General features: G+C 44.2%; 2 protein-coding genes and 1 long non-coding RNA gene across 3 annotated transcripts; 2 read left to right on the forward strand and 1 right to left on the reverse strand.

Moving 5' to 3' along the window:
- Nucleotides 1-327: 327 nt before the first annotated feature.
- On the forward strand, nucleotides 328-4,461 carry RDH14 (retinol dehydrogenase 14). The gene is made up of 2 exons (XM_069945983.1): nucleotides 328-727; nucleotides 2,649-4,461. The coding sequence occupies exons 1-2, from the start codon at nucleotides 371-373 to the stop codon at nucleotides 3,264-3,266; spliced, it is 975 nt and encodes a 324-aa protein (XP_069802084.1). The 5' UTR covers nucleotides 328-370; the 3' UTR covers nucleotides 3,267-4,461.
- LOC138768007 (uncharacterized) lies at nucleotides 2,635-9,251 on the reverse strand. Its single transcript, XR_011358908.1, has 3 exons — nucleotides 9,119-9,251; nucleotides 5,729-5,811; nucleotides 2,635-3,224 (listed from the first exon to the last, which is right to left on the reverse strand). It is a non-coding gene; the product is annotated as an uncharacterized lncRNA (long non-coding RNA).
- A 178-nt stretch (nucleotides 9,252-9,429) lies between these two features.
- GABPA (GA binding protein transcription factor subunit alpha) lies at nucleotides 9,430-21,177 on the forward strand. Its single transcript, XM_069945982.1, has 10 exons — nucleotides 9,430-9,613; nucleotides 13,517-13,617; nucleotides 14,355-14,499; nucleotides 15,161-15,245; nucleotides 15,816-16,058; nucleotides 16,338-16,532; nucleotides 16,915-16,971; nucleotides 17,463-17,606; nucleotides 18,627-18,819; nucleotides 20,502-21,177. The coding sequence occupies exons 2-10, from the start codon at nucleotides 13,541-13,543 to the stop codon at nucleotides 20,728-20,730; spliced, it is 1,368 nt and encodes a 455-aa protein (XP_069802083.1). The 5' UTR covers nucleotides 9,430-9,613; nucleotides 13,517-13,540; the 3' UTR covers nucleotides 20,731-21,177.
- The last annotated feature ends 2,164 nt before the right edge of the window (nucleotides 21,178-23,341 follow it).

Consider the following 23,341-nt stretch of genomic DNA (forward strand, 5'->3'; position numbering starts at 1 on the left):
AGGGGTTTATTGTTAGGATGTTACACATCTGTCCACATGTGAGCCATTCTTGCTACATAAACAGCAGCAGGGCAGCCAATCAGATGTGTTCTTTCTATATATAACTGCAGCACCCAATCAGATTCATTCTTATGTAACCTGCAGCAGCTGCCCTTAGCAACCTAGGATAAACCAATCAGATGCGTTCTTGCTATGTAAACTGCAGCAGTTACCCCATAGCAACCAATCAGATGCGTTCATTCCTTTTGTAGCCGGCGCTAGTGATGAGAGCCGCGCTCTGATTGGCTGTTATTGGTGACGTCGCCTCTCTCCTCTATACAGGTGACATTTGTCTCCATATATTCCAGCCAGAGACCTGCCCACATCCAGCATGGCGGGCGGCTCCTCGGCGCTGATGGTGGCGGCAGCCGTAGCGCTGGGCGGCGGACTCATCTTGGTGGCTCGCCGACTTATGAGCACCGGCAGCGTCCGGGCCGCGGCCTCCGCTCTCATGCGGGGGAAGACGGTGATCATCACTGGAGCTAACTGCGGCATAGGCCGGGCCACCGCGGCGGAGCTGCTCAGAATGGAGGCCCGGGTCATCCTGGCGTGCCGGGACCTGGAGCGGGCGGAGGAGGCGGCGAGGGAGCTGCGGGAGGAGACCGGGGACAGCGGGGAGGTGCTGGTGAAGCAGCTGGACCTCAGCTCCCTGAAGTCTGTGAGACGCTTCTGCCAGGAGGTGGTGAGGGTGCGTTACCGCGCAGTGTGCACAGGGCCCTGTAACCTGCAATGTATTATGTATACTAGTTGCTCTCCAGCCGTTGTGCATGATGGGAGTTGTAGCTTAGCAATAGCTGGAGAACACTGATGTATACGGTATATAGGTGTATGTATAGTGCACTGATAGGGACAGCTGACCTCTTCTATATACATTTGCTGGGGACTGTAGTGTCTGGAGTTGTAGACAGGTGACCAATGGGCGGCATCATGTGACCCAGCAGTGTCCCTGGTAACCATAGGGTGTACCTTGTGTCTGCTGGAGACTGGTGATGGCCCTCCGTCATTGCAAACAACCCCGCATGGACCAAGGAGGAGAGTGGCCCCCGGGCTGTATGACCAGTCCTAATTCCTGGGACCATAGAGAACCATACAGACAGACAGCCTGAGGAGGTATCCTGCGGGAGCTCCATTGGGGCCAGTGGTGGTGTCCTCATGTGGATAGCGTGGAGTCATTATACCACAGTCCACTATAGGGACCCTCATATCTTCAGCACAAAGCTTTCTTTCAACAGGACAATGTTCCATGTATTTGGATTACTAGGAAGTGGTTGTAGGAAGACTACAATGATGTCTCCTTAGCTGCCACCTCTGTCCATGTCGGGAATTGAGCAGGAGAGGCTTTCTATGGGGATTTGCTGCTGCTCTGGACAGTTCCTGACACGGCCAGAGGGGGCAGCAGAAAGCACTGTGTCAGACTGGAAAGAATACACCACTTCCTGCAAGACATACAGCAGCTCATAAGTACAGGAAGACTTGAGAGTTTTAAGTAGGCATTAATTACAAATCTGTGTAACTTTTCTCACACTAGTTGATTAAAAAAAAAAAAAATCAACGGTTCAGTGTATGCTGTACTCTGCAGGCTATGGGGGGGGGGGTGTATGCTGTACTCTGCAGGCTATATGGGGGGGGTGTATTGCTGTACTCTGCAGGCTATATGGGGGGTGTATGCTGCACCCCCCCCCCCCTCAGTCTGTGGATGTCTTACATTGTACAGTGTTGGTAGCGGCTGGGGTCATGTGATGGCTACCCTGCTGGTATAGCACTTTCCATGTAACACTATTGTCTGATGTGGAGCTGACTAAAGCGTTTCTGCTATTGCAACACGTCCATCTGACTCTGAATAACAAGCTGATCTGTAAAAGTAAGGGGAAACTAGTGAGTGGGGCTGTATAGGGAAGCTGTGTTCTTACACTGTAATCTGAATGTTTTTATTCCATCTATAAAGCCGGTCAAAAACAGCTGTTTTACAACCCAAGAACCAGATCTGTAACAGCAAAAAAAAACAACAAAAAACTTTTTGTTGACATGACACATAAAAAGTTTTGATCAGTCAGGGTCGTTACACACCCACCAAACTTTATATGGAGTCTGTAGAAGTGTACAGCTGAAATCTATGGAGCCCTCTATTAAAAAACATAAATAAAAATCAGACTCTACAGTCAGATATTTGGGGGGACATTTATGAACAGTCCGCCTGAGGCGTGCACCAGGGAGAGGGTTCAGATTCGCCCCTTCTCTCTGCCGTATGCCCCGCTTGCCCAACGGGTGGGCTGGGGGGGGGGGCATGACAAGGCAGAGAGGAGGCGTGGCCTCCTCCCGCTCTTCATTTCTCATGATTTAGGCCCCTTAGTGAATCCTGCTGGGGAAAAGGGGGTGGGGCCTAATATAAAACTGGCATACTTGTACGCCCCACTCTGGTCTTGATCAGTCAAATCAGTTGTGACTTTGACACCTGTTGTAGACCCATGCACTACTATATTTCTGAACAGCCTTGAGCAACATGAAGAGTATTAAAATAATGCAACCAAACTGTGTATTGCTACAATGCTGATCTTGAAGGAAATTTCTATTTAAAGAATTAAAATTTTTCTTACCATTTTCTTTTCCAGGAAGAACCTAAACTCGATGTGCTTATAAACAACGCGGGGGTCTTCCAGTGCCCCTATACCAAGACTGAAGACGGCTTTGAGATGCAGTTTGGGGTGAACCACCTGGGCCACTTTCTCCTCACCCACCTGCTGCTCAGTCTCCTGAAGAGCTCGGCCCCCAGCCGCATCGTGGTCGTCTCCTCCAAACTGTACAAATACGGAGAGATCAACTTCGACGACCTGAACAGCGAGAAGAGCTACAGCCGAAGCGCCGGCTATAGTCGCAGCAAACTGGCCAACATCTTATTCACCAGAGAACTGGCAAGGCGTTTAGAAGGCACCGGGGTCACCGTCAACTGTCTGCACCCCGGAATAGTCCGAACCAACTTAGGGAGGCATATTAATATTCCCGTATTGGTCAAACCTCTCTTCAATGTGGTCTCCTGGGCTTTCTTCAAGTCTCCTGCCGAAGGAGCTCAGACGTCCGTCTTCCTGGCCTCCTCTCCTGAAGTAGAAGGGGTATCTGGGAAATATTTTGGGGACTGCAAAGAGGAAGACCTTTTACCAAAAGCGACAGATGATCTTGTGGCCAGGAAACTGTGGGACATAAGTGAAGTTATGGTCGGACTTATTAGATAAAAAACAGAATACGAAAAGAAATAGAAATACCTGTAGGCTGTTTCCCCTTAAATCACCCATCAATGTTGTGTCGTCCTATACCGTCAGGTTGGTAACAAGTCTGGTCAGAGGTTTCTTGGTTGTATCTCTATAGGGCAAGCTGGGTGACTCCTTATACACTGATAGGGGAGCTGAGGATTCAGACTCTTCACATACATTGGAGATGATAACTCACAGACATTTTATAGACGAGAGATGTGTACGTCAACCATTGACTTTTATTGTAGGAAAAAGTAGACTGTGTCTTCTGCTTTTTATTTTGCACAGTAGGATATGCTGTGGCTCACATCCAGCTGCTTCCTGCTTTGAGACGTGACGTTGGCAGGCCTGCTCAGCCAATCACCAGCTGTAGCGGTGTCTCGTCTCTACTGCTGAATGGCTGAGCGGCTCTGAGATTTCCCGTTTTAATTCCTGTCTCAGACCAGGAAGCAGCTGGATGCATTACCATATTGCATTCTATTTTACAATTTCACCAATTTAGATCTTCATAAATAATAATTTTGGAGGTTCTATCATACATGTTATGGTAGAATGAAAGACGCCATTACAAAGTACAACTATTCCTGTAAAAAACAAGCCATTACATGGCCATGTAGATAGGAAAATGAAAGTGCTAGAGCTCTTAGAAGGGGAGGAGGAAAAAACGAAAACACAAAAATCAAAATTTGCGCGGTCCACTGGGTCATTTTGGGCCTGGTCCTCAAAGGGCTAAAATAAGAGGGCCAATGCACAACGCACATTCTTCTGACATACGCTGGACAGAGTACATATGGGATTAGGCGAGGTTCACACTGTGTTTTTCCTTCTGTTTCACTGTAATTTTAACATAAAAAACACGACCAAACACATTTTTGTGTTTGTCAAATAACTGATCTGTTTTGATCCAGCAAAAACCCAGCATAATGTGTGTGTACACAGAGGTAGTGTGATTCCTTAGTCACCCGGCTTCCCTACTGAAATGTATTACTGAGAGCCCCGCTGATCAGCTAGCTAGGGGGCCATGGGTGCTGCAGCTTCTTTATTTCCTACTAGCTATACCCGGTATTGCAGCTCATCTCATTCACTTCATGCAATATTATGTACTCTCTGTAGTGCTTGGATGGAGGTGTCTGGTAGGAAATGAAGAGGCTGCAGCACTTGTGCCCACTGGTGTTAGATTTCTACTGATCTGATAGCCCATCAGTATAAAGACCCTGAAAAGAGAAATGCAAACCAATCCTTTGATATCATACACATGCGAGAACACAGAGGTCAGATGTGACCTGCTTTTGGATGCAGGTTGGCGCCACACTAAGGGACTAATCCATGTCCATGTATGTTAAACCCAGTGTGAACTATGAAGTGCATTCCCATTGACCGCAATGGGCATCACACAGGGTTTTTTTTAAATTCATATTCCAAAGTGGAATACTTTGTCATGTCAACATGGCCTTGGTGAGCATCAGACTTTTGTGATTGTCATATTTATCCTGGGATCTGTTCGGCAGGTGATGCAGTTATTGTCCTAAAAAACAACTTTTAAACGTGCAGCCCTGTGTCAAATTGGCGTGGCCTAGAGTGTCTGTGCCCTAGGATCGTGCTGCCCCTCCTCCCCGCCCTCTTGACCATTTTTCCTATTCATCACTTGTCAGAACACTGCGCAGGTGCCTTAACGATACAGCTCATGTGCAGTGTTCACACAGGTGATGAATAGGAGAAAATGTTCCAGGGGCATTCCTAATGATGAGGAGGGACGCAGGGGTGTTGCATGGGTACTCTAGGCCACGCCAATTTGACCTGCAAGTTTAAAAGTTGTTTTTTAGGACAGTAACTGCATCACCTGCTGAACAGACCCCAGGACCGATCTTGGAGTAAAAGCAGCTATCCGAGGGTACAAGTGGTTTGGGGGAGTCACATAGTGGGTGCAGAGTTGCTTTAAGGGCTAGGATAGCTAGAAACACCCCAATCGTGTCTTCAATTTGTGTTTGGTATTACAGCTCAGATCAATTAAAAGGACTTCCAAAGTGCAGTGTTGGGAAGAAAGCAACTATATTATTTTGGAGAATCTCTTTTGAAGAGGTTTTCCAGGAAACAACAACAAAAACTATAGATATCTAGAGAAGAGCAAACCTGTGTTTCTCCGAACCCAGAGTGTGCAGCATTTGATTAGTAGTGGCTGGAGAAGTTGGATGCAGCCCTAGGGAGTTCTGGAAAACATGGATACTGCCTATGGCTGTACACATGTTTTTCAGAACTCCCTAGGGCTGCATCCAACTTCTCCAAAAACTGGTAATCAAATGTCACATGCTCTGATTCGGACAAACACAAGCGCGCTCGAGGTTCGCTTTTCTCTAGTTCTGGGTGTTGGCATGCTACCGCTCTACTTTTGATAACAACAAAAGGTTTTTATTTCTCTGTAAAAACACCATTTTACAATGTCATACCTTTTCAGCACTGTAGGGGTGTACCACTCTGGAGTGGATACTTGGTGGTCTACTCCGTCATGAGAATACAGTCTGTATGATTTCTAGAAAAAAGAAAAGAAATTCTATCATTTCTCAGAAGCAGCTGCACCCTTGTCTAGTATTGCAGTTCATCCCTATTGCAATACCAGACAACGAACATGTGAAAGAGTGGCGCTGTATAAAGCTTCTATTCATTTGTAGACAAGCCGTGACAAACTGCTGACATCTCACTTTTAGTATCTGTGGGGGTCTGGGTCCTGAGCCCCCCCACCAATCGCAGAATTAAGGATCAGAAGTAATCGACTGCCTGCACTGTGCACCTTATTGGTTAAAGCAAGCAGTATGCGGAATTACTGGAAATTACATGGATCCCTGCACAAACCTCTCACTTTAGCTTCCTGAATGGAAAAGGAAGAGTGCCCCTCTATTCTAGTGCTTGGGGGTCTTAGTTGATCACTATGACGTCAGATGTTTTCTAAAATGATAGGGATCTGTTGGAATTATATAAATTATTATTATAGGTACACTGTAGAGGGGATTCCTCAATGAGTTGGTTCAGACAATAAATATCAATTATTGTAGAAAGACTTCAGGACCCAAGAAGCTTACTGGTAACTTATCCATCTGTATAGAAGGTGTCATGTGTATAACCCCCTATACTGTGTGTTGTGCTTCCACAAGGCCTGCGGTACATTTTACATAAGTCATGAGCAGTCATTCTGTGATCACTGTGTAACCTACTGTACAACGTATATTAAACGGGTGGTTGAACAATCAGCACTTACTGTAGTCCAATCCATTGAGAGCCGGCTGCCAGAAACTCCACCTAATAAATAGTTGGGTGCAGAATCCAGGTAGCACTTATACGCCCTCTTGTGGCAAGTCCTGGTAGCACCTCACCTGTAATCATCACATAGCTGCCTGACACATAACTGCACAGCAAGTATTACAGTGAGATAAAACTATTTTCTGGGTCATTTTAATTTTTTTTATTTATTTTTATCACTTATTGTATTTAGTAGCTGAGGAACGCTACTGTCCCATAAAATAAAGGTAATGTTATATTAAGGGTACAGTGATCCCTGTAACATTGTCTCATCTATGGAGCTGTGTGTAGGCTCGTTTTGTGACATGCTGCATAGTTTTAAAAGATAGAATTTTTGATTTCCACACTTTTTCGGATGTTACGGCCCTATTCCATGGGCTAACTGACAGGAGCAACGAGCGCTCGTTTGCTCCTTGTTCCCCGCTTGATGCTCCCATTACTCCACGCGGCGGCAGCAGCGAGTGGGTGAGTCTGGGGGGCTGCCCAGGGGATCGTTGATCGTCCGGGCAGCCCATAGGATACAGCAGCGTCCTATTCCACGGAGCGACGGCAGCAGATTGTTGCTGTATCAGTTGTTTGTCTTTCAACATGTTTGAAAGACAAACGACGCAACAATCAGCCGACATGAATGATGTCGGCTGATCATTGTTGTCAACACCACGGGACGATTATCGTTCTGTGGAATAGGGTCTTTAGGTGGCCAAAAAACTGTTTGGCCAGCTGAGGCCCAAAAAAAAACAATCGATAATGATGCTGCGGCCTCAGGAGGAGAGATGAGTAAATTTACAGTTGTAAAGAAATAAAGCAATTTGTTACCTCGGCTTATTGGGCTGCTGCTATTTAAATCTGCTGTCATGTACTTCGGAAAAGCTGGATGCAGTCCTGGGAGTTGAGCAGATTTGCAGAACTGTTCAGGTTCTGCCATGTTCTCTGAACGCAAACACTCGCCATTTGACCCCCAGTGGCTGGAGAAGTTGGATGCAGCCTTAGTGAGTCCTAGAAACAACCATAACCTTGTTTTCCTGGCAGTCCTAGGGCAGCATCTAACTTCTCACACAGTTTGGCAAAGCCACTCAACACTACTCCCCTGCCAATCTATAATAATGCTAGGACCTCACCAACCCATCCATAATGAAGCCGGGACCTCACCGCCCCATCCATAATGAAGCCTGGACCTCACCGTCCCATCCATAATGATGCCTGGACCTTAATGCCCCATCCATAATGATGCCTGGACCTCACCGCTCCATCCATAATGATGTGGAGACCTCACCGCCCCATCCATAATGATGCCTGGACCTCACCGCCCCATCCATAATGATGTCAGGACCTCACCACCCCATCCATAATGATGCTTGGACCTTAATGCCCCATCCATAATGATGCCTGGACCTCACCGCCTCATCCATAATGATGTCAGGACCTCACCACCCCATCCATAATGAAGCCGGGACCTCACCGCCCCATCCATAATGATGTGGAGACCTCACCACCCATCGATAATGATGCCCGGACCTCACCGCCCCATCCATAATGATGCCCGGACCACACTGCCCCATTTATAATGAGGCCGGGACCTCACTGCCCCATCGATAATGATGCCCGGACCTCACTGCCCCATCCATAATGAGGCCGGGCCCTCACCACCCCATCCATAATGAGGCCGGGACCTCACCGCCCCATTCATAATGATGCCCGGACTTCACCGGCCCATCCATAATGATGCCCGGACCTCAGCCCCCCCCCCCCCCATCCATAATGATGTCAGGGCTCCAACCTCCATATAACCCCCATTTGGGGCACATACCAGCATTCACATAATACCCTGTTGCAGCACCAAATGTCACTAGGCAGTACACCATAAAATCTTTCCACATTGGGAACAAATACCACCATAAAGTGTATAACAGCAGGGTGGCACACTCCTGTGGACTGCCAGCATTAAAACGACTCTGTACCCACAATCTGACCCCCCGAACCGCTTGTACCGTCAGATAGCTGTTTCTAATCCATGATCTGTCCTGGGGTCCGTTTGACAGGTGATGCAGTTATTGTCCTAAAAAAGGTATTTTAAAATTGCAGCCTTATGCCTAACGGGCGTGGCTTACATTGTGTATGCATTGGGCTGGCACAACCCCTCCGTCCCTCTTCCCCGCCCTCCTCATCATTAGGAATGCTCCAGGCAGATTGCCTCCTATTCCCCAACTGTGTCAGCACGGCACATGGGCTGGATCGTTAAGACACCTGTGCAATGTTCAGCATGGAGAAAATGTTCCTGTGGCATTCCTAATGGTGAGGAGGGACAGAGGAGTGGTGCAAGGTTAGGGCACAGATACTCCCATTTGACACTGGGCTGCCAGTTTAAAAATATTGTTTTAGGACAATAACTGCATCACCTGCCGAACAGACCCCAGGACAGATCTTGGGAGTAAAAGCCGCTATCCGAAGGTACAAGGGGTTTGGGGGGGGGGGGTCAGATTGTGGGTACAGAGTCGCTTTATAGGGGAAGGACATGCAGGAAAAATATATTCAAAACAATGTACTTTTACTTAGAAGAAAACCCAGCTATTAGTCACGGAGATGGTCAGTCAGTCAGTCTGGTGACTCCGGAGCAGCAGGAGAAGGAAGGTAACCGGACAGGTGAGCCGCACTGTCATGTGACCTGCTCCAGGCTGTGTACACCGCGCAGACACGCCCCGATCCGCCCACTGTTTTTAACATTCCCTGACTACCCCGCCCACACACTCATAGGCCCGCCCACACACTCATAGGCCCGCCCACACACTCATAGACACGCCCAGTCTCCGCCCCGCGTGGCTTTCCCGCTCCTGCCCGTCCCTCCTTGCGTTTTGAGGTCGAGCGGAAGTGCGTCACTCGGCTTCCGGTGCTGTGGAGCCAGTCCCTCGCCTTTTCCGCCCGGGCTGTGTTTTGTTTCCGTTGGCCGCGCTGCGTGTTGACGCCACGGTTCATTTCCGTGCCTGGAGGTCGGAAAGCCGGGAAAAAAAGAGCGAACGGGAGAAAAGAGAGAGCATAAGGCGGTAAGTACGGAGGCCGGGCAGGTGTGTGGCGGGGGGCGCGGCGCGGCCTGGGATTAACCCTGTCACTGCCTGTGCGCTCCGTCACCTACCTCTAGCCGGTGTGTGCGGTGTGCTGCTGTCACGTGTGGGACTACAAGGCTCAGCGCTCCCTCTGTGTATGAGTAACACTGGTGACGCGCACAGATGGGCCTGTGTGTCACTGGGGGCTTATGGGAATTGTAGTTTTTATCGGTCTTGTGTGAGGTGTTTAGTGGCCAACCTGTGGCCCTATAGTGGCTGCAGAACTACAACTCCCAGCATGCCCTGACAGCCATGTTGGGAGTCGTAGTCTTAGCGGAGAGCCACAGTTCTAATATACATTGCGTCACATGTCAGGGATGGATGACAAGACCTTAAAGGGGCTGTCCAGTGATTTTTTTTTTCTTTTAAGTCAACTGATATCAGAAAGTTATAGAGATTTGTAATTTACTTCTATTAAAAAATCTCAAGTCTTCCCATACTTATCAGCTGCTGTATGTCATGCTGGAAATGTTTAATTTTCAGTCTGACACAGTGCTCTCTGCTGACATCTCTGGCCGAGACAGGAACTGTCCAGAGCAGGAGAGGTTTTCTATGGGGATTCATAGAAAACAGAGTCTGGGCCAGAGATGTCAGCAGAGAGCACTGTGTCAGACTGAAAAGAAAACATTTCCTGCAGGACATACAGCAGCTGATAAGTATGGGAAGACTTGAGTTTTTTTTCTTTCATTTTATAGAAGTAAATTACGAATCTATATAACTGACACCAGTTGATTTGAAAGAAAAAGATTTTCCGCTGGACAACCCCTTTCAGGACCTCAGTTGCTGTTTATTGTGTTGTTTCCAGTCTGACACAGTGCTCTCTGCTGCCACCTCTGTCCATGTCAGGAACTGTCCAGAGCAGCAGCAAATCCCCATAGAAAACCTCTCCTGCTCTGAGCAGTTTCTGACATGGACAGATGTGGCAGCACAGAGCACTGTGTCAGACTGGAAAGAATACATCACTTCCTGCAGGACATACAGCAGCTGGTAAGTACTGGAAATTTTAAACCTGAAAATTTTTTTATGTGACAAATTACAAGACTGCTATAAGGTAGTTACTCATTGACATAAATGTGCTTAGTTAGGCAGTGTTCACACGGTGTAGGTTGCTTCCATCACATAAAGCTAGTGAGATTACAGGACGAAAAACACTGCATGCAGAATATGCACAGGTGAAAAACCTGATGAATCCCAAAGTGTACCTATTATGTAAAAAACAATATTGACTTGGTGGTAGTCTAAGGGTACTATTACACCAAACAATTATCGCCGTACTTGGCTGATCAGCGGCCATTCTAGCCGATAGTCGTTAATTGTACTAGCTCTTGCTAATGCTGCGTTTACACGGAGCGATAATTCACCCAATCAAACGATAAACGATTTAGAAGTAACAATGCGTTTTTTATACTGATCAGCATTTAGACGGAAAAATTGTTGTTGCAATTGTTTTAGCCTCTTCCGCGCATAGGGTGAATCGGTGAAGCGATCTGTGAAGTTTTAGTGAACGACTAACGATTTGAGAACTTATTAACCGATTTCCAAGACGCTGGGCGCCTGTAACCCCTCCAAGACGCTGGGCGCCTGTAACCCCTCCAAGACGCTGGGCGCCTGTAACCCCTCCAAGACGCTGGGCGCCTGTAACCCCTCCAAGACGCTGGGCGCCTGTAACCCCTCCAAGACGCTGGGCGCCTGTAACCCCTCCAAGACGCTGGACAATAATTTGTTGACCAATGTTATTTATTAGCTAAAACTCATCACAAAGCTTTTCAGGTGTAAGCTGCACCCTAAGGGTACGTTCATACTTACCGAACCCGCAGCTTATTTTCTGCTGCGGATCCGCAGCAGATTTCATTTATTAACTGAACACAGCATCAAATCTGCACCATCAAATCTGCTGCGGATCCTGTAGGTGTGAACGCATCCTAATGGTCTCTTTACACAATCGAACGATTAACGATTTCAAAGTAACTATGTGTTTCAGTGTTTAGATGGAGCGATAAATCGTTTGAAAAAAAAAATGTTATTACGATTGTTTTAAGATCACTTAAGCCCATCTCACACTTAGGGCGGGTTCACACTACGGAATTTTCACGGACAATGTCCGGGGAATTCCGTCTGTTGTCCGCCTGCACATCTGGACGCCTTTTCGCCGGCCCCATAGACACCATTCTATGGGCCGGTGTATTCCGCTATACGCTGAAAGAAGTGTCATGTCACCTCTTTTAGCGGATTGCGGAATATGCCGGCCCATAGAATGGTGTCTATGGAGCCGGCGGAAAAGCGCGTGCCCAGGCGGGCGGACAGCTGACGGAATTTAGAATTCCATAGTGTGAACCCACCCTTAGGGTGAATCATTGAAAGACTTTTTTCACAAAGCGATCTGCTAATTTTACCCGAATGACCTACGACAATTTTAGAACATGTTGAAAGATCAGGATGAACGATTTATCGCTCGACGCTTGATGGTACGCTGTGTTTACACGAGCCGATTATCGCTCAAATGTGATTATCGATAGTCGCTGTGTGACCATTACTCCCGTGCAGTATCTGGTCTGTGGTGCTGTTCAGATCAAAGCCGAAATGCGTTTTCATATATGTTTAAACCAATGGACGACACGGGTGAAGAATTGTTTTTCCATCATCTTGCAGCGTAGAGAGTAAGTGTCACCTGTAGAGCTGCAGCTTTTTCCTGGGCAGATACTTCTGTGCACCCTTATGCATGGTAAATATTGACAAAGAGTATACACTAGAGAAGTGGAGGAAAACAAAAAAAGAAACAAATTATAAAATTCTGCAATTATTGTAGGTGGTGGGTGCTGCTTTATCTTCACATTTATCTGAGATTTTCATTCACCTTTATAAAGGGAATGGGGAACATCTCCAGTAATTCTGCAGGGTATCAGCTACATAAAGAGCATATTGTGGATTACATATAATTTCTGCACAGACTTTCCAACACATGAATATATAGGGGGAGATTTAGCAAAAGGTGTAAAATTTAGACTGGTGCAAACTACCCACAGCAACCAATCACCGCTCAGCTTTAGGCAGTGCTGAAAGGAAAGCTGAGCTGTGATTGGATGGTGTGGGCAGTTTGCACCAGTCTAAATTTTACACCCTTTGATAAGTCTCCCCCATAGTGTCCAGGTCTCTGAATATATCCCAAACGCTTGGAGTGGATACAGCTGTAGCAAACCCTCAGCTGTGGTTAGATCATCTTAAGCGATGAACGAACGTGACAAACCCAAATGTTTGGCAAGTTCAGCCATCACTAGTCATCTTCTGACTTCAGTGGAGGAAATTAGAAGCCATAGAGCTGTAAGGCACAGATGATTTTTGCTGCACAACAGTGTCTTTGTGTGCGGTGTATACACAGTCATTGTCAGCAGACCGCCACATGCTCCCACCCTGGTTTCCTCATCAGTCTTTCCTCTGTTTTTATCGGTTTCCTGATTACTCCTCTTCCTGTTCTGGTTTCGTCTAGTATCGTGCACCAAGGCTAAGCCATGCCCTTTATTATTTTATTGTACTTTAACCAGAATTTTCTCCTTTCCTTTCGGTGTTCTCTAAGTAGATATGGGGGTTAAGAATGTCCAGTTGAATGCCAGACATTTCACATATTACCCCTTGATTTCAGTGTTATTTGGGGTAGTTGCTTATACAAAGGTGCTTGTTCAAAGTGTCCACAGGTCCCTTTATAGAGGCTTTCCACTCTGCAAAAATACAGCTACATACGCAACTTTAGGGAAGATGAGCGGTTGAGTCGTGTAAGCATAGCCATGCAGCTCGCGTCTACATTATTGGGAGTAATCTGTATCTCTCTCTTTCTCTGACCTCTCATAGGTTTGCAACTAAAAATAATTAGCCATGACAAAGAGGGAGGCTGAGGAGCTAATAGAGATAGAAATTGATGGAACAGAAAAGGCAGAATGTACAGAGGAAAGGTACGTAAGGTGTCGCCATCCCAGCATTGCTCTATTTAATCCTGGAATCATGTTGATCTATCTGAATAGCTCGCACATCACCACTTTCCTAACATTGAAGCATTACTGGCACTTGAAATAACTGTACAGGTCATCAGATGTGAAAAGTTATTGATCGCAGCGCACTGCTGAGACCCGCTGTGATCCCCTAGATACGGCCAAAGACTAAATGCAGCAGCGCACTCCACTGCTGAAAATCCAACTCTTTTGGCCAGTTCACACTGAGCAAGATCGTCGCATTTCCGCCGCGGAGTCCCGCCGTGCTCATTGTGCTGCTGTAAGTAAATGGACAGGGCGCACGCTCGTCTGCTGCTGCCGCTCTCCCTTCAAAGAACTAACATGTTAGTTATTTGAGAGGAGAGTAGAGGGAGTGGACGAGCGTGCGCCCTGTCCATTCACTTACAGCAGCACACTGAGCGCGGCGGAAATGCAACAATCTTGCTCAGTGTGAACTGGCCCTTATAGCATGTAATGAAGCAAAAGATTCAGATTTGATGGAGGACTAGCAGGAGAAGTGCTGCTGCTGCCGCAGTGTGGCCCACTGGAATCCAATAATAATAATATTATTATTCAGTTTATGAAATCCTAAGAAATATGCAGCGTCTTATTTTCCTATTTGTGCCTGTGTCTGACCCCCATCTGCATCTTCTTCTGTGTGACTGTCTTTCATGCATCTCTTCCATATGTTCACATTTTAGCATCATAGAACAGACCTACACCACAGCGGAGTTTGTCAGCCAGTCCATTGACATAAATGAGCCAATTGGAAATCTTAAGAAGCTACTAGAGCCCAGACTTCAGTGCTCACTCGATGCCCATGAAATTTGTTTACAAGACATCCAGGTAAGTAGACGTCATAATGGAGGTAATTTTGCAGTAAAGATAGTAAAAGCTTTACATTGCTGACTACAGTAGATTTTCTGCAGTTCCTGAACATTGGATTTACAGACTTTACAGGGTTTAGTGGCTGAAAGCTTATCCTCTGGATTTATGGGTGGAGTGCCAGTACCCCTGCCGATCAGCAAAACCACTGCTCCAGGATGTACACACTACATACGCAGGAAGCTCATTGTCTAGTGCCTATGCTCTGTTACTGCAGGTCATCTTCCATTCCCTTTAATGGCACCTTAGCTGCCGTAACCCAGCATGGTTACTATACAGTATACAGAGCTTGGGCTTATATTCATTTTTTATATTCAGATTATATTTACTCATATTCAATTTTTCTTTTTGCATTTACTGACTTTAAAATCTACCATGTACTACAGCAATATATGAATTTTGTTAGGTTGTGGGCCTGTAGACGTGGTGGGAACTGCTGTTGTTGTCCCCATTTTCTGTGAATGACAGTTCTATGGTGTAGCCAGCACCAAGAATTGCCAGTTTTTATATCCATTTGGTTAGTTATTATTCTATTATTCTGTCATGCTGTTCCTACTAATGAAACATGTAAAATTCATAATAGTCAAAAATTCTAAATAGTTTATATCTGTTTCTCCAACAGCTTGATCCCGAAAGAAGTTTATTTGACCAAGGAGTTAAAACTGATGGATCAGTACAACTGAGTGTGCAGGTTATTTCTCAGCAAGGTTAGTACCATGCACTGTTTGACCATCATACAAATAATAAAATTCAAAAGTGTCAGCTCACTCACTGCTTCACTGATTCGCACGGATCCACCTTCAGCAATGTGCTCCAACATCCATTAGAAAGGATAAACGATCCAGCTTTATCAGTAAAACTTCTGCTTTATCAGTTTTCAGTAAAAACAGGCCAATTTACACCATTATGCAACACACTACTCAGTCTCTGATGCGTTTCGGACGCATGCGCCCTTGCTCAAAGACATCTGTATGTGAGCAAGGGCGGGTGTGTCTGAAACGCGTCATCAGAGACTGAGTAGTGTGTTGCACAATGGTGTGAATTGTCCTGTTTTTACTGAAACCTAATAAAACAGAAGTTTTACTGATAAAGTTGGATCGTTTATCCTTGCTTATGGATACTGGTTAACTAGAGTCTGATTACTTTTATTTGGCTTTTTATCTCTATAAAATGTCTAATTAGAACAAATGAGTTTGTTCTATATTTTTCAGTTAGTGAAAAAAGTTAGTATGAACTCAATGTTTTTTTTTTTTTTTTTTTTTTAAATGTATACATAGGTCTTGAGCCAAAGCTGAACATACTTGAGATAGTAAAACCTGTAGAGACTGTGGAAGTGGTGATTGACCCAGACGCTCACCATGGAGCAGTGGAAGCCCAGCTGGTGGAAGAGGCCCAGGTGATAACCCTGGACGACACAAAACATGTCACCATCTCTGATGAAACATCAGAACAAGTGACCCGGTGGGCTGCAGCATTAGAAGGTTACAGGAAGGAGCAGGAACGCTTGGGCATACCATATGGTAAGTACAGTCACATGGTTACTACACACCTTGGGGCAGATTTGAGAAATGGCATCCTTAATCTAGTAAGTATAACACTAGACAGGCGGAAGCTGTCTGTGTGACGTTATGTCATAGATTTGGCATACCATTCTGTTTTTTGGTGCTGAAGAATTTTTGCCAGATATTAGTGTATTTTTCCACTCTTGGAATAACGTGCAGTCAAGAACGTACCCTAGATTGTTTGTGGTTTATAACACTGTACAGATTTCATCTAATATATTGTATGTCTATTTCTAGATCCTCTCCAGTGGTCCACAGATCAAGTGCTTCATTGGGTGTTATGGGTGATGAAGGAGTTTGGTATGACCGATATTAATGTGAACGCGCTCAGTATTCCCGGGAGAGAGCTCTGCCAGATCGGTCAAGAAGATTTCTTTCAGAGAGTCCCCAGAGGGGAGATATTATGGAGCCATCTAGAGCTGCTCAGGAAATGTAAGAAAAGGTTCCCAATACGTGCAGCAGAAATTATTCTTTCTCCATGTTATTTATTGGTTTTACTATGATTCTATGGTCTTGATCACACATATTTGCCCCATTGTATAAAAATATTTTCCTGCTTGTTGTAAAAGGATTTTATAATTTTATAATCTTTTATATGCTTAAAGTGATATTGTCACTCCCCCCCCCCCCTCTTAACGTTAATTTCCCTGAACCATGCTCAAGCGTAGATGCTTCACATGAGTGTCCCTTTAAATTATAATTGCATTTTCATCTTGCAATGGATATGCAATAATTTACAACTTTACCAGATTAGAATCCTTTCTAAAGTTGTTCCTGCAGAGATGCATTATTATCATGTGATTCTTCTCTCCAGATGTACTGGCAAGTCAAGAACACGGAGGAGAAATTGCAACAGTGACAATTGATCAACGTAAGTTTGTGTGTGTGTGTGTGTATATATATATATATATATAAGTGTGTCATAGTAAATTATTAAAGTGGCATCAAAAGTTAGAATGAGCAGGGAGAAGCTGGAGGTAGCAGGCTTTACTCCCTGGCCCGCAGAAATCTCTGGATGACCCAGATATAAGTCTAGAGAAACAAGACAGAGATTGCTGCAAGCCAACGAGTAACACGCTTTACTGCCCTGTTCTTCCTGCTCATTCTAATGATCAGTGCGAGGCTCAATAGCAGGTACAAGGTCTGAGGCCACCTTTACACATGGCCTAATTTTAGTAGAAATTTTGATTCAAAAATCTGTTTTTTTTAAGGTGTGCAGTTTGTATATCTGCAGCATGTACCCTATGTAACTGACGACTTGGCAATACTAAGAGTCAAATCAGCAAACAAATCCAGCTAACATTTTACCAAGGTTTTGTATGAGTTTGCATTACAAAAGAAAATGTTCCTGTTTCCTTGCAGCTGTCCAGATAATTCCAGGGTCTTTGGCAAACGCAACTCCCACCACAACTATAAAAGTTATAAACACACAAACCAAAGTAGCAAAAGTACAGCGGGCGCCTCGTATATCTGGAGAAGACAGAAGTTCTCCCGGAAACAGGACAGGTAACTATCCAGAACTACATTCCTAATTCTTCTGACTACAAACAGGAATTGTTCATCCCTTTTCTGTCCCTGACACTTTGGTGATCATAAACTAAACTGCAGTTTGTTTTTATTAGATTTCTGAATGTTAAGTTTGTTATAGTGTACACTCGAGTGCAGATCAGCAAAAAGGGTTTGGCACTGTCACTGAACAAGCAGGCAAGGCCAAGGTACCAGCCTGCAAAAGTCAATACACACAGGTCCAGTTTATTATGAGCATTATATAGCTGCAATTTAGCATCGATATTCCTGCAGGACTACATCCCTGTGTTTCTGATGACCTGAACTAACAGCAGCTACTTGATATCATTACACCTGCAGTCAGGGCGTATTGCACAGGTGTATCTGCCCCAAGAGAATTGTGATTCCAACTTTACCATAAGCATTAAGGATGAGGCTGCTGAAATACACCTCAGTCATTGGTTTATTTCTTTTTTGACAAAGGGTCAGGTGTGTTGATATCTCACAAGTTCATAACCATATTACCTGATGTGTTGGTTCTAGATCAGTAGGCTCCCTATATTTGGTTGTCAGACAATGGGCAGGTTTGGTTAACTATTCTTGTGTATGGCTAGTTTTTAAAGGAACCTGAGGCATAGAGTCGCATATGTTGCAATTGCAATAAACCTAATGGTACAGTTAATGTACCTCAGCAGCCTGGCACCCCCTTTTTTTACACTTAAACTTGGACGTAATTGATAGTTTCATAAATTTTGGACCTACTACTGGGTACATCAAAAGGTGTTGATGCAAAAAAATAAACACTTATAGCTACCTGAAAATGCTTGCAGCCCTATACCTCATATTTAGCTGACAGATCTTTTTGTTTAAATGCAGTTCTGAATAGGAATGATCTGTTAGTACGGTCATGTGTACTCTTGTGTAGAAATAATAGACCATTCTCTATCCATCTTTGGTGCGCTGAATCTTGCAGTGTTGTGTAATATAGTTCATTGAAGTTTTCACTGCTTTTTCCTGCAGGTAACAATGGCCAGATCCAGCTCTGGCAGTTCCTCTTAGAGCTGCTCACAGATAAAGACGCCAGAGACTGTATTTCTTGGGTGGGAGATGAAGGAGAATTCAAATTAAACCAACCAGAACTTGTTGCTCAGAAATGGGGACAACGTAAAAATAAACCCACCATGAACTACGAGAAACTCAGTCGTGCACTTCGGTAAGTGAATCAAACGTTGCTTTTTTTTAACTTAAATATAGAAGAATAAATGTTGTATATCTGAATCTTTACATGGATGGAAGAGAGTCTGCAAATCGGAGGATTTTTCAGGTTTATTCGCTTTGTGTGCCAAGACACTGGCAATACAGCCTAGCTAAGTATATAAAAATATATTTATAATAATGCTCTAGTGATTAAAAAATAAAATTTTTTTTTAAATGTCTGCAAAAAGACAAAATATGATTATTAACCCTTTCAGGCTGCATTCACACTACGTATTTTTCAGTCAGTATATTTCAGTCAGTATTGCAACCAAAACCAGGAGTGGATTAAAAACACAAAGGATCTGTTCACACAATGTTGAAACTGAGTGGATGGCCGCCATTTAATGGCAAATATTTCCTGTTATTTTAGAACAACAGCTGTTATATTGAAATAATGGCCGTTATTTACTGTTATATGGCGGCCATCCACTCAGTTTCAACATTGTGTGAACAGATCCTTTCTGTGTTTTTAATCCACTCCTGGTTTTGGTTGCAATATGAGGACCACAATACTGAATGAAATATACGTAGTGTGAATGCAGCCTAAGAACGGAGCCAGTTTTCATTTTTGTGCTTTCGTTTTTTCCTCCTTGTGTCTAAAAGGCCACTGCACTTGCATATTTTCCCCTACAGACTCGCATGAGCCATTATTTTTTGCAACACCAATTATACTTTGCAAATACAGGCTTAATTTTTCTATAAAATATGCTGCAAAGCAGAAAAAATATGTGCAGTGAAATTTGAAAAAACAGCAATTCCTTTTTATATTGAGAGGTTTCATATTTACGCCGTTTGTCCTATGGTAAAACTGACATGTTATCCATGTTCCTTAAGTCAGTCAATTACAACGATATGTAACTTGCATGACTTTTATATTATTTGATGGCTTTTAAAAAATTTAAAACCTTAAAAAAAAATAAAAAAAAAAAATGTAAAATTGATTTATTCCCAGCCTTATAACGCCTTTATTGTTTGGTCTATGGGGCTGTGTGAGGTTTCTGGATTTGATGTAAACAAAAATGTGGGCTGCAGAGAGGGCTTGCGCTGGGAGCCCTATGCTTACCCTTAACGGCCGCATGATGGGTATATCAGTCATGCATAGTTAAGGGGTTAAAGTAGTTTTTAGCACACAAAAACCTACACTTAAAGGGTTATTCAAGATTAGAATAGGTACAGTTACCTTCTTGTAAAAAGACCGCCACTCCTGTCACAAAATCAGACATGGCTCCAGGGACAATCCATAAGTCCTAGAGCAGCCTGTGATCTAAGAGGGAGACATAGAAGGGATAAAAGTATGCTTACCAGGTCACAAGGATTCCAACCACCTAGCGGTGGTCAAAAACCTAGGAACTAGCTTTCAACTATAAGGTAAGAGGATAGGGCAAAAATAAGCAACTTTGCTAATGAAAAGCACTTGCAAAATTGTTTAGTTTTGCATTATCTGACAGATAATAAAAGTTTATTAGGTAAGAAAACCCCCTTAACTGGGGTGGCAGTGCACAGGCTCCGCTGCTGTATTCAGACTATTAGGGTTGGTTTCCCTCCAGGATAGGTGATAGTTTGACCCCATTTCCAACCCCTGTAAGACCTAACCTGCTTTATATTAACAAGCTGTCATTTTTTTTCTTTTACCACTAGATATTACTATGACGGGGATATGATCTGTAAAGTACAAGGCAAAAGGTTCGTCTACAAGTTTGTTTGCGACCTGAAGACTTTAATAGGATACAGCGCAGCCGAGCTGAGCCGCCTGGTGTCTGAATGTGAGCAGAAGAAGATGGCCAAGCTGCAGTTACATGGTCTAGGACAGCCAGTCACAGCCGTAGCCCTGGCTACAGCGTCATTGCAGTCAGATAAAGACAACTAGGCACTTGGGAAATCCAGACTGCACACACGGCCTTCTACCACCATGCAAGTTCCTCGTCTCATAGAGCCCCAGGCGCTTTTATTTTCAGACTGTACAGTGTTTGGCATGATTTTCTACAGAGGACTTTAATAAATTTGGAACTTGTTATTTTTCGTATTACAAGTTTCTTTGCAAGAGCCCTTACGGAAGGGAGCATGATATATTTTATATATTTTGAATATGAACTGATAATTTACACTTTTTAGTAAGACCAATCCTGCCCCTCATGGAGGACGTATTATTCATCCATCATGTCACTTAGAAGTAACCCAAAATGTTCCATGTGTTTTATTTTATTTTTATTTTTTTTTGCTATTTTTATATAAATTAATCTGCTGATCTTCATTATGTTGGGGATCTCCAATCGCATTTTGTTTCTGCTTTAATAACACTATACAATATAGTTTTCTTAATGTGTTTAGAGCTTTTATGCATAAAAAAAAAATTTATCCACTGGCCTTATAAGGGAAAAAAAAAATACAGCCTACCCTGTATGTCGTGTAGAGGAGGTGATGGTTTATTCTTTTATAGTGAAGTGTATCACCTAGATTTTATTTTTTAGGACCAGATACTAAATTGCCCTATGCACAGGAGGCAACTATGAACACAATATGCCCCATTGACATGAATAGCATAAGAGAAACAGGATAGGGCCCTTTTACACAGAGATTATCTGACAGATTATCTGCCAAAGATTTGAAGCCAAGGCCAGGACTGGATTTGAAAAGAGGAGAAATTTCAGGCTTTCCTGTATGACCTGATCTCCGTTTATAGTCTGTTCCTGGTTTTGGCTTCAAATCTTTGGCAGATAATCTGTCAGATAATCTTTCTGTGTAAAAGGGCCCTAACTGATCTCAGGGAGACCAGCCAAATGATAACACTGCTGGTTAAGCGCTCAATGCATTAAAATCCTAGGTGCATTGCTCCCTGGAAAAAATGAATATGCAAAAGAAGAACCCATGGAGCCTCAAAACACAGGACTAGCCAGATATTCCTCCACGAAGGACCCAGCCAAGGAAGGGTGTTTGGGTGTGCTCTGTGACCTTCCATCGAGAAGAGAAAGTCTAAGCTGCTATTGTCTTCTCTACCGCTGCAATTATTAACAGATCACTTCCCAGCATCGGCATCCTTATCTCAGACAACAGTCTCGACTTAGGTTTAGGAATATTTTAATATATAGGTAGTAAAATGTTATGACGTCTAGAACAGATATGCCACAGGTGTGGCTTTCCCCATGAGTGGACTGGGGGAGCTTGGAAAGGGGGGGGGCTTGACAAGGTGGGGAGGAGGCATGGCCTTTTATACTTTTGTCCCTGTTGCAATGTTTCATAAAAAAAAAAAATGCATCAAAAGTTTTAGCTTTAGGGTGCATTCACACATAAAGGATCTGCAGCAGATTTGGTGACACTGATTTGAACTTGCAGATTCAAAGCAAATCTGCGCCATCAAATCTGCTGCAGATCCTGTACATGTGAACCCACCCTTAAAATGAATGTCAGCAGATTAGACTGATCTAACCTGCTGATATGTCCCTATAAAACACGGGGCACTAGGGATGAAGGTAAGGGTGCCTTTACACAGAGATTTGTCTGACAGATTTTTAAAGCCAAAGCCAGGAACAGACGATAAACGGGACGGTTCATTAAGGAAAGGCTGAGATTTCTCCTCTCCAAATCCTATCCTGGCTTTAGATTCAAAAATCTGTCAGATAAATCTCTGTGTAAAGGCACCCTAAGTGTATTACCTTCATCCTTGGTGCATTGTCTGTAAATTTTGAAGTTAAATAGCTATGCTAATAAGGTAGCTCTGTGCACTAGGGGTGGGTTTACCACCCCCAGTGCACTGATCCAGCATCTGATGAATATTAGTGGAGCGGCGGGCTGGATTGGTGCCCTGGGGGTGGTAGTCCTGCCCCCCATTAACCAAACCACCTTATTAGCATAGCGATTTAACTTTTAAAGGGGTTTCCAGCTCTACAAAAACATGGCCACTTTTGCCCCACTCTTCTCTTCAGTTCAGGTGTGGTTTTCAATTAAGCTCCATTTACTTCAATGGAACGGATCAAACCTCAACCAATCTGGAGACAAGAGTGGTGCAAAAGTGGCCATGTTTTTGTACTGCTGGATAACCCCTTTCAACTGAGCAACGGAAGAAGGTGAGAAACTTGCCTTCATCCTCAGCACCTTGTTGTCTATAGGAAGGTATCAGCAGGTTAGATTTTGCCTTGCTTAAATAGCTGTTAGGGTATAAAAGTGGAGCAGGTGCTGATTGAAAAATATGTATAAATTCCCTTTTATATTTCTCAGTCAAGTGTCAAGAAGGGGGAACCAGCCCACTCCATCTCCTCCCAGCCCAATCTCACAACAGCTGGGGTGTATGCTTCTAATAGAGGAGTTTTGAATGGAAAACCATCGGCTGAATAAACTCAGCTGACTGCTATCTTGTAGAAGCCAGGAAATCAATCTTGTGCCGCCTGCATTATAAGCATTCTATATCAAAGATTTTATAAACGACCAAGTCCAACCAAACTGATTGCCGAGATGTAACTGCTAACCAATGTTTTAGTGAGCCC

Source organism: Dendropsophus ebraccatus, chromosome 11 (genome assembly GCF_027789765.1).
Source record: "Dendropsophus ebraccatus isolate aDenEbr1 chromosome 11, aDenEbr1.pat, whole genome shotgun sequence".
Taxonomy (NCBI): domain Eukaryota; kingdom Metazoa; phylum Chordata; class Amphibia; order Anura; family Hylidae; genus Dendropsophus; species Dendropsophus ebraccatus.

Coding starts and splice junctions, on each gene's coding strand:
- RDH14 (XM_069945983.1), top strand. CDS start 371: ATGGCGGGCGGCTCCTCGGCGCTGATGGTGGCGGCAGCCGTAGCGCTG. Junction 728..2,648: donor TCTGCCAGGAGGTGGTGAGG/GTGCGTTACCGC, acceptor TTTCTTTTCCAG/GAAGAACCTAAACTCGATGT.
- GABPA (XM_069945982.1), top strand. CDS start 13,541: ATGACAAAGAGGGAGGCTGAGGAGCTAATAGAGATAGAAATTGATGGA. Junction 16,533..16,914: donor TCTAGAGCTGCTCAGGAAAT/GTAAGAAAAGGT, acceptor TCTTCTCTCCAG/ATGTACTGGCAAGTCAAGAA. Junction 18,820..20,501: donor AAACTCAGTCGTGCACTTCG/GTAAGTGAATCA, acceptor TTTTACCACTAG/ATATTACTATGACGGGGATA.